Consider the following 10,986-nt stretch of genomic DNA (forward strand, 5'->3'; position numbering starts at 1 on the left):
TCTCTGGTGAATCCTCTCACCGCCCCTGCTCCTCTAGCTTATACCCCAGTTCTGTAAGCATGGATAAATAAATCTTAAAAAAAAATAAAAATAAATGCTCATGGGTTAGTGGGCTGATTATATGTGTGTGTGTGTGATATTTATTTATTTATGCATACAAGAGTGGGGGGACAGGCCAGAGGTGTGGCGGGTGAGAGGATTCATCAGAGATATGGTGAGGAAAAGAACAGGTGGATTGACTGAAACACACTGATGAGGGGAGGGTCAGGAGAGAGATGTGCTGCGCCATGTGGGTCACCTCCCAGCCAGGAATCAAACTCAGGCTGCAGCGGCTGTGGACAGCTTCATAGTGCTGTACTTTAACCCACTGCGCCACCCGGGAGGCCTCCGATATATTTTTAAGCAGCCACAAGGGAACATATCTAAGCAACTGTCACCTACCGAACCTGGTATTTATTCTTCCAAACAAAAGCTCATTCATGGTGGGTCAGATGTAATAGGACAAATAACATGTGGAAATAAAAATCTACATGGAGGGGTAAAGCTAGCTCCTCCCCAGCCCCGTGAGGAATCCCAAGGGCCCTTTTCATGAATCGCCCACACCCAGCTTCCTACAGAAGCTTTGTCTGCGCAGACATGTGCCGAGCCCAGTGAGGAGATCACAAGGCAGGTGCCGTCTTCAAACCCCAGGGTAAGCTCTCTAACTCCAGCTTCTGTCACCAAAGCCTGTGGGCTCTCCTCAGGTCTGTGCCAAGAATAAGTGGCCATCCAGGAGAAGAGAGACTTCCTCTCCTGTCATGCAAATGCCACCCCCGGGAGACCCCCTCCCCTCCTGGGCACTGTCAGCAGGTGCCCAGCAGCAGCCAGAGGGAGCTGCTGGCCCTCCGGCCCTTGAGCAGCCTGCAGCAACACCCTCTGAGTCATCAGAATCCCCCTCTTGGACCTCTTCTGTGACTGAGAGCTTGATGAGGCCAGGGCTGGGATTTCTCATCGATGTGTCCCTGGGGCCAGCGCCACACTTGTGGGCATTTGGGGAGGCCCAGGACCCAAGTGGGGTCTTCCGGGCTCTAGAACTAGCAAGCAGTGAGGTTACTCAAAAGCACTTGTGAATGAATGAATGAATGAATGAGTGAGTGAGTGAGTGAATGCATTTACTTTCACCCCATATAACTGACACTCCTAGGTGGCAATTCAATAACTAGTCTACCACTTCGCAAGCATAAAATGCCATGACAGAGTGTTAAAAATTTCTCTGCATGCACTGAAACAGGTGGCCCCTAAGAGGGACACGCCACACGTGTCCACAGCAACCAGGCTGGACCTCACAAGCAGTCTGGGCTGTCTCCCATGCCCAGCCCCCCAACCCTGGTCTGTCCACCCTGCGCCCTGCCTACAGAGAAGGTGGTCTCTGCAATCCTGAGACCAGTCCTGATGGACCAGAAGACAATCACAGGGGAGGTTTCAGGGCCTAGATGGAAGCTCAGAGCCCTGACACTAGCGAGCCAGTATCTTACAAGGAGCCAGCATTTCTGCTCTCCGTGAGCTGGGAGGTGAGAGGCACAGTCCCAGCCACCCTGACCTGTTCTGACAGTGCAGGAAGCCTCTGATCACCGGGGATGGTCCTGCTCTGTACTGAGCCATGGGGAGTGGCGAGAGCTTTGTTAAGTGTTAACTATTTCCAGGAAATGCCTCTTCAGTTACATCTATTTATAGAACACGTAATACTTGCTGCACAGCGTGGTTTTTGCATGTTATGAACTTGTGTGTTTACAAGAGCCAGGGAAAGTTCTTCAAAAGCTGCTTAAATAGCTCTCATAGGTATTTGCAGCTAACGACATCTGTAGCTGGTGGCTAAGGGGAGGACCATCTTATATTTTGTGAAAAGTTTTGGCAATGGCTTATTATGCTGAATTTGGGGACACACTTTACAACTCACCTTTGAAATTTCACCTTCGTGACCTTCCAGTTTGGTGATACATTTCCTGGTGGCGGCGCAGAACACCCTGCCTGTGCCTTGGGGAGAGGGGGAGGTAGCCATAGAAATGTAAGTTCATCTGAATACAGCACTCTGAACCAGATCCCTTGAACATCTACACATCTCCCTTCTGACACAGCTCACCGCCTGGGTGAAAGCCGACTGCTGTCTGAAGAGGAGGGACCGGAGAGGGTCCTCGTACGTGAGCACCATGAGTACGCTGGGAAAACTCAAATGGGATGAAATAAAGTGTGCAGAATCACAAAGCGCCCTCCCCCTTCAGCTGCTAGGGCGGTGCATGGAACACCTGAGCACTTGCCCCCCTTCGCTGACCGGCGTGGCCAGCGTGATCATCAGCAGGTCGCATTTCCACTGACCCGCACCAAGGTCAGGCAAGGCTCTCTGGGGCCTGCGGGGAGGGTTTTCCATCGTGGCTGCAGTCTGACCCTCGGGCTCAGAAGGTCTCGGAGGAGGAACACGCACACCTCAGCTCCACACCTGCGTCAGGGCCTCAGGGGCTCAGGTACCCCCGGCTCCTTCCAGGAGCTCCAGGGCTTCCTCCAGGGACTGGTCAAGCCCCAGCCTCGGTGGCATCAGACCCACCCAGCGCCACGCAGTGGTCTCTGCAGAGCGCAGACGCCACTCCAGACTGCTGCAGACCGGTCTCTGCGTGCCTCTCCTCAGCCAGCGGCTCTCAGCTCCAGTCCTTCTACACCCGCAGCAACCCTGGACTCAGAGTCCTAAACTTTCTTGACCCTGTGATTTTGCTGAAGTAGCTTTTCCCAAAGAAGTAAGGCCTCTTGGGTCAGCTGTGGTTTCCCGGGCATGTGCTCAGGATCAAGCGGTCCCTATGCTCAAGCCCTCCGCCCGCGAGGCCCTTTTTAGCCTTTTAACGGTGCCTGGCTGGGGACTCTTAGCAGCCGGCAGGCGGCGTTACTCCGTGCTTTTTCAGCCCTGCAGCTGTGGAGGGCTGGGCAATGCACCCGGGTCCCACGCAGGGGGAGGGGGCCCAGGGAAAAGGTGAGGTGCGCCAGCGCAAGCTTATTGGAAGAGATGATGAGGTCCTAGGCAGATAGAGGAGGGCAGGAAGGAGATTTTTTTTTTTAAAGATTTATTTATTTGTGCATACAGAACTGGGGCACAGGCCAGAGGCTCAGGGGTGGTGAGAGGCTTCACCAGAGACAGAGTGGGGAGCAGAACAGGCAGATCCTCGAAGTACACTGCTGAGGGGAGCAGCGGGCCGGTCAGGAGAGGTCTGCCCCGCCATGTGGTCACCTACGGGGAAGGCGGGAATCGAACTCATGCGAAAGTGGCTTTAGCTTCTTAGCACTGTGCTTTAAGCCACTGCACCACCAGGGAGGGCCAGGAAGGAGATTTTAAAGGGAAAAAAGGAGGGGACTCAAAACATGTTTTAGGAGACTAGTGATGAAATAAGCAGCAAGACCAGCATCGCACACCAAACATGAGTTGGCTCTCGGAAGCTACGGGTGGGTCTTTCTATGAAGACACCCAGGCCGTTACTCAGTGAACTAAGGACAGCACTAGGAAACCCTTTACAACAGAAAGGGCTAATAGGATGCGTGTTCCCTCTTGCATCCCCAGCACCCAAAAGTGCCAAGCTCGTAGCAGGCATCGCATAAGGAGCTGCTGGATGAATGGGTGGAGGGAGGAAGTGACCTGTACTTGTCCTTAGAATTAAGGAATGGGAGCATTAGAGAAGCACAGGAGGAAATAAGACTGCCATAGTGAAACTCTTGTTTTAGAAAGTGACCAAATTTCTGACCAGATGAAGGACACTTTCCCATTGCAAATGGCAGAATTATACAGAGGTAAAATTAGCCAGGGCAGGAAGGTTCAGTTATTCAATTTCATTCAAAGAAAAGCAAGACATCTAAATGATTTTTGACTTAACTTTCTGACAAAGCCAACTTCAAGAGAAAATAGACAAAAGGGTCCAAGTTGCTATCTTAGAAATACTATGATTGAAATGTAAAGCTTGCTACATGCACATTTCATTATGCATAGTGAAAAGATGAAATATACACCTGTGGCATCGTGTGAATGGATGAGAAGTAACACAGCCTGTGTAGAAGCACGCCTGTCATGAGGTGACTCAGCCGTCTTCTGGATGATGGCTGAGACATCGTTATGGCACCTCCATCTACTGCCACCAAAGATGACATGTGCCCATCAGTGGCAGGAAGTAAATACAGTACAACATAGCAAAGGGACTTCATGGGATGAGGAAACACTGCACCTTATGGGACCATCAAGGGTAAGACATGTTATTAAAGACATGACACAGACAAGAGCTAGCATCCAAACTCTCCTGGTTATAAAGGGATGACCTGTTTACCTGATGGCATCATACGTTTTCTGTAATAAGATTAGGTGGCATTGACTTGTCTCTTCTGTGTCAGTGAGATGATAGTGCATACAGTGAAGTACCATTTCCAGCTAGGGACAAGGGTAACATATACATAGGGTGGTGTATTACTCAGTGATCAGGAGACAGTGCAGACATGGAGTAGGGGACTGCATTGTTATACCTTTGTTGTACCAAAGGTATAACAAAACAAATGAAATGTCAAATGGTCATCAGATGACAGAGATATGCTATAGCATAAAATATGATTTTCAAAGAGATCATGAAAATCACTGCAGCATCATATTCATTTCCTAGGAGATGGATCTGAGATTAGGTCACGTGGAGCATGGTAATCAGGAAGATTGAGTGGACATAGAGTAGCATGATGGGTAGTCACTAGGAAGATGAGGCACACGATGAGTGTCATATCTGGTCATCAGGAAGACAGCAAAGACTTAGTGTAGCATCCCAGGTGACCTGAACAGCGATAAAGCACATCTAGTATGTGGTTCCCAAAGATATGACACAACAGAGTATGAGAGATGGGTATCAAGTGAATGATACACAACAGAACAACACACCAGCCACAAAAAAAAAATGAAGAATACAACAACATCAAGAACAACAAACAAGAAGACAACAGCAGAAAAAACACTGCAGCAGAAGAGGTCCCCCCCGTGATAACAAACAACAAGACACCACAAAAAATAACAACATAAAAAATAATAATAAAAAAAATAAGACAACAATTTATAAGTCTGTGGTTATGAAGGAGGAGAAGCAGATCAGTATCTCATCATACAGTTTTCAACAAAAGTGAGCATACATCCTCAGAAGTGGTTATTAAGGCGATGAAGTATACATAGCGTTGCATTATGCAGTTATGAAGGAGATGGCACAGCTGTGCTAGAGCATCATAGCATCACTAACAGGAAGATGACACCATGAGTGGGGTTGTGCATTATCATTAAAGTGATGATCCTACCTATAACATCATACATAGTTATTAAAGTGATCAAGCATCATCATTATTCAGAGATTGCTGTCAAGGAAATAACCTTGAAATACTTCAGAATGGTCTTCAAGGAAGAGACACAGTCACACCATCACGGTTTGCACCCCACAAGCTGTTCAAAGAAATGATGCCAGTAGCTTACAGCATCAATGCGGACATGAGAGAATTAACCCATAATAGAGCATATGTTGTGGCTAGTAAGAAGAGGGAGACACAGATGAGCATCATGCATGATACTTAAAAAGTAAAAAAGATATAACATAGCATCATATAACACCTGGTATTTAATTTGGTGGCACATATATAATGTAGCATCATACATTGTCATTAAAAGATGACATATGATCAAGTATTATTTGAGATTTTCAAAGAGAAAATGAAGTCACAGTACAGCATCATGGAAAGTTATAAAGGATGTGGATTAACTCACATCTCTATAAAGTTATCAGACATGAGTGATGGAATGACAACATGTATTCATCAAAATGCATTGTAGTAACATCATGGCATAACACGGAGTTGAAATAGGATGCAGAATGTGGAATCATGTTTATGTCAAGGATAGGATGCCTGTAATGTATAGCATCAGACGTGGTCAGGAAGGAAACTCTCACAGTACAGTGTCAAACATGCTCATCAAGACATTTATGTACACATATTAGCGCTTCTGAAGTATAATGCAGATATTATAAAACATCAGGAGATGACACAGAAATAATAGAGAATCTTGACTGATTGATTGGTAAAGATAACACACAGTGATCGTGTAGCTGTTGCAGAGTTAAGGCCAGCACACTGTATCATAAATGATACAGTGAGGGAACACATTTAACATCACATGAAGCTACCCAGGTTTTGCAGACCAAAGCAGCACATACCCTTGGTCACCCATGGAGATGACACACAGTATGTCACCAACATAGCACTCAAAAAGATGTCACCAAATTTCAGTGTTCCAAACATATTTCATAGACACACTACAGAATCATAGAGATGACATAGCAGTCCCTTCTCCGGGAAATGAGGTGGACTTATGACTGCATCACACTTGGGCTCCTACGAGATGATGGAGATGGGGAATCGTACCATGCAGAGTTCTAAATGATTGGATTAAGATGTAGCATAACATCACACCTGATTATAAAGGCCTGGCAAAGACTGTAAGATAAGACTTGACACAACTGTCAAGTATGTGAGTAGACACACTAGCATCAGAGGGTTAGTACAGACTTAGGGCAGTGCTATCCATGACGTCATGGGTGTGATGTCACGTATTTGGTGTCTTCAGGAAGAAAATACACAGAATCACATCATGCTTTGTTATCTGGGGTGACACCTCATAGAATAGCATCCACATTATTGTGTAATGTCACAAGGCAGAATAGTAAAGCACCGCAAATGCTTGCCAGGGGATTATGCAGGTGGAGGGCAAGAACATATGTGCTTATCAAGGAGATAATGCAGGCTGAGCACATTTCCTGTTCCTGGTTATCAAGGACTGCCAGGGGATGATGCAGAAAGTGTCTTATGTGTCAGGAATATAAGTTATTGTGGGGGTGGCCTAACCTGTGGTATCACAGGTTGTCACTCAGGTCACGATAAATGCAGAGTATACCAGCACAGAGGGTGCTCACTGAGACAATAGGGAGTTTGTTAGTGTTACACACAGCTTTTGGTACAGACATGGAATAGCACCACAGCAAGATAATGCCTAGTATTGCACCAAACATGTTATCAACAAGATTTAGCTGACATGGAACATACCATCTGATGCACACACACATACATGAGGTAGGGTAATTAAGGAGATGTTGCAGTCAGTGTGCAACAACCGAGGTGGTTTTTAAAACATGGATGAGAACAAAGTATATCGGTCATTGGGAAAATGATATAAATAGCTTTGTGTCATGGTCCTCAGGAAGATGACACCACCCATTCTTACTCCATGACCAGGAGATGGCAGAGACCTCCTGCAGTGATCCAAACTGTCACCAGAAAAATATTCTAAGTCTTATAGTGTTATCAGAAGACGTTTCTAGGATGCACATAAGGCACAGTATTAAATGTTTTAAAAGAGTGATGAGAACAGGGGGAAGCAGCATAAGTCACTTTCAAGGAGATGGTGACATAATGTCGCGTGGGTCCTGGAGGGTGGAGATGCACATTATGGCTCACGTGCCAACAGGAAAGTCATACAGATGGATTATAGCACCACGTGTGGTCATCATGGAACTGGCTACCATTAAGATGATGCTGTTGTGTGGAATCATACATGGAGTGAAGGCAAGGATATGGAGCCTGGCATCATAAATGCGCATCTCAGAGATCTGGTAGACCTCGTGGAGCAGCCTGTGTGGTCACAGGGATGGTGCCGATATATTACAGCACCGTGATTGGAGGCCAAGATGATGAGGTCAACACACGGTGGTATAAGGTCTGATCGTCAAGGAAATGAGGTGGAGTAGACCATTTTATTAAGGTGTCACTGAGATAATGAAGACCTAGGGTAACATCGCATGTGCTTGTCAAGAGGTGGTGCAGACATAGTGGCACAAAGGACATCCCAGAAAGAAGGTAAATATAGTTTTGCTCATAACTGGTCATCAGGGAGATAACCCACAGTCTGGAGCCATGAGTGTCTATCAAAGCATAAAATGTATTAAATGAATGAATGTATTGCCTACCATCTGCTGAGGCGGTCGCAATTAACTTTCCGGTGTAATCAAAACAGCTGTCTAGTATTTCATCATCGTGGCCTGTTAATGTAGCTACACATTTCCCATTTGAAGCATCCCACAGCTGCATTGAAAGAAAACAAAAAGACTGTGAAAAGGCTGAAGTGTAAACATGGGCAGACGTTGTAGTCTTTGTGGTATGCTTGTAGCCATTTAAATAAATTCCAAAGTCACATATATAAGTTTCAAGGGTTCAGTGAATTCTACCTTGATTCATGACTATAGACCGTAGTCAGCCACCTAACAAGGAGCATTTTGGATATAGGGATGATCAAAGACTGTTAGAATAGTACAAATCTGCCACTCTTAAACGGGGCAACCTCAAAGTACCTGCTTCAGTGATTGGGGTTGTGGTGTCCAGTTTTCATAGGAAGGTGGTCAAATTTAAGGAGCTTGATCTCAACTTCCAAGTATCTTAAGAGCATCATGCATTTGATAAGTAATCAACTAATAATCCCAGAGCATAAACTCTTAGCAACTGAACTTTAAGGCCAGTGGTATTCTGTTAAGACTCCTTGACATCATGCTCATTAAAATTTAATAAATGAATAGAGGAACATTGAGCAAAAATATTATACATTTGTGAAACAAGGTAATGTAATACATTTGAAGCTATTAAAATGGTTTTGCTGTATCATAATTCTTTTAAATTTAAGGAAGCAGAAATTACCAAAAAATTAACAATTACTTCTAAGTAAGTATCTTAAAAAATGTGTTAATATTCTGATGACTACATGGCACAGTAAGCACAGGGTCAAGAATTGTAAAGAGAGTTACTTCCTAAGCTCACCATGCAGGTTTTGTCCATGGAGCTGGTTAACATCAGAGAGCAGTCCCAGTTGAACAAGGCACTACTAATCTCTGCACAATGACCAATCAAGGTGTACACCTTCCTATAAAATGGAAAGAATTCCCAATGATATACGGCACCTTACTGTAAGAGAAGCACACAAATTATGAGGTCAAGGTCATCAGTGTTGGGAGTCTAAGCCACAGTTGTTACAAATTGACAACTTTGATGACAAACATGGCTTTGTTATAATTCTTTCTTTAGTTTACCTATTTTTAATTTTTAATATATTCATTATATCATATTTCATTTTTGTACAATGTATGGTCTCACTTATAGGAGCAAATGTAGAGAAAACAAAAAAATGAATCATAAAAAACATAGAATAAACTAAAAATCAAAATCATCAGCTTTTGTTATAATTCTAAGACAGTTGGTGAGACCACTAATTTCATTCCAACAAAACCATCCTTAAATTGTAAACAAGGACCGCCACTTCAGGAAGGCGAACGCATGAGTTGAAAAATAATAATAATCAAAACACTGTTGCAGCATCCTTCTGTCACATGTGTGGACACCTAGCTGGCCAGATGGCCCTTCCTTCGCCTCCTTCCCCTTGTGTCCATTTGATGGGCAGCTTGACAATTAGCTCATCTACCAACATGAAGCAAGCCAAGGGTAGAGAGCATATAGCCAGACTAATGTAGTTGACTTCTTAGCCACCGAGACCAAAAAGTAATTAGGAAGGAAATTGAAGTAAATTTAATTTGAGAAATTAGCCATGATTTTATTAATTCTTGAGATCCATGCCTACTGTACTGACCAGCCATTGACTCTGATTACACAGTGCAGGGAACAAATAACAACTAGAATCAGGCTATTGCTAACATTCTCCTTTTATGTTTCTGGTTGGCCTGATCTGCTCAGAATTCCAACAAGACACCTATTTTTGTGGATCAAAATTATGGCTATAGAACACACTGATTTATATTTCAGTGAGTCCTCCTTCTAGGGAGTGTAAAGCATAAATTAAATAAAGAACAAAGGTTGTGTATTTAACCTTCTGACCCAGGTTAAAAGATTCTCAAAAACGAACAGCACCTGCCAGTGGCGGCATCCCACATCGCCACGGTGTGATCGAAAGACCCGGTGATGATTCTGTTTCCCAAGGTGTCGAAGGACAAGGAGATGATCTCTGCTGAATGCCCCTGCAAAGGGAGGTGACACTGTCATGCGTATCTGTAGATAAGAGTTTCTACAAATGTGCAATGTCACAGCTGAAAAGAAAATGCTAGAAAGGGCAAAACTCTCAGGAGGAAGCAGCTCAGTGGCTGGAGACTGGGAGAGAGCAGCAAACGGGCATGTGGCCTCACCTGGGCGTGATGGAGATGTTCCAGACTAGACTGGGGTGATTGCATACTTCTTTAAATTTATTAAAACATGATGGTTTTTATTAAAACAAGTCAAACCTAGCTCAATAAAGCTTGAGCTAAAGGTTGTTGTTGTTGTTTTAAGAAAGGAGAAGGGTGTGTTTGGAAAATTAGCTTCTTTCCCATTGTGTAGAAACATCTACAAGCACCGTCTGCTTTATGGGCTAATAAGAGATGACAAAGGAGAAAAAGTAGTGAAGTAGCAATAGTTATAATTTTAAAGGGGAGGGGGGATTCTTATGACCTTTCCCCATGAATAGATTCGTAAATCTCTGGTCTTTGAGCTGACTTTCCAAGGATTACCATACAGGGCGGAGGAAACTACTCTCTCTAGTAAATTCTGCCTGGAGCAGAGTCCTTATTTTCCAGTTAATTCAGTGGCTTGTCATCATTACTTTTTAAATAACATAAAAAAGTTCACTATCGAATTATATTTCTGATTGGCTCCAAATGACAAATTTTAAACGTAGCAGAACATTAGAATTCAGATCACACAAATGTGTCTTCTGGGAGCAAGTAGATATGCAGAGGAGGGCTCCTCCCTCAGACTAAGCGGGGCACCTCCCTCACAGCGGGCTCCTCCCTCAGACTAAGCAAGGCTCTTCCCTCACAGCGGGCTCCTCCCTCAGACTAAGCAGGGCTCTTCCCTCACAGCGGGCTCCTCCCTCAGACA

General features: G+C 44.6%; 1 protein-coding gene across 1 annotated transcript in view; it reads right to left on the reverse strand.

Annotated features, from left to right (window-relative positions):
* DAW1 (dynein assembly factor with WDR repeat domains 1) overlaps positions 1 to 10,986 on the reverse strand; it is a 31,999-nt gene that overhangs the window by 2,943 nt on the left and 18,070 nt on the right. The window contains exons 8-11 of the mRNA XM_004674216.2: positions 9,985 to 10,091; positions 8,884 to 8,986; positions 8,043 to 8,157; positions 1,937 to 2,013 (exon numbers count right to left, since the gene is read on the reverse strand). Coding sequence (XP_004674273.1) covers positions 1,937 to 2,013; positions 8,043 to 8,157; positions 8,884 to 8,986; positions 9,985 to 10,091 — 402 coding nt within the window. The remainder of the gene's footprint in view (positions 1 to 1,936; positions 2,014 to 8,042; positions 8,158 to 8,883; positions 8,987 to 9,984; positions 10,092 to 10,986) is intronic.

The sequence above is a fragment of the Condylura cristata genome, unplaced genomic scaffold (assembly GCF_000260355.1).
Source record: "Condylura cristata isolate star-nosed mole 26May11 unplaced genomic scaffold, ConCri1.0 scaffold00002, whole genome shotgun sequence".
NCBI lineage: Eukaryota > Metazoa > Chordata > Mammalia > Eulipotyphla > Talpidae > Condylura > Condylura cristata.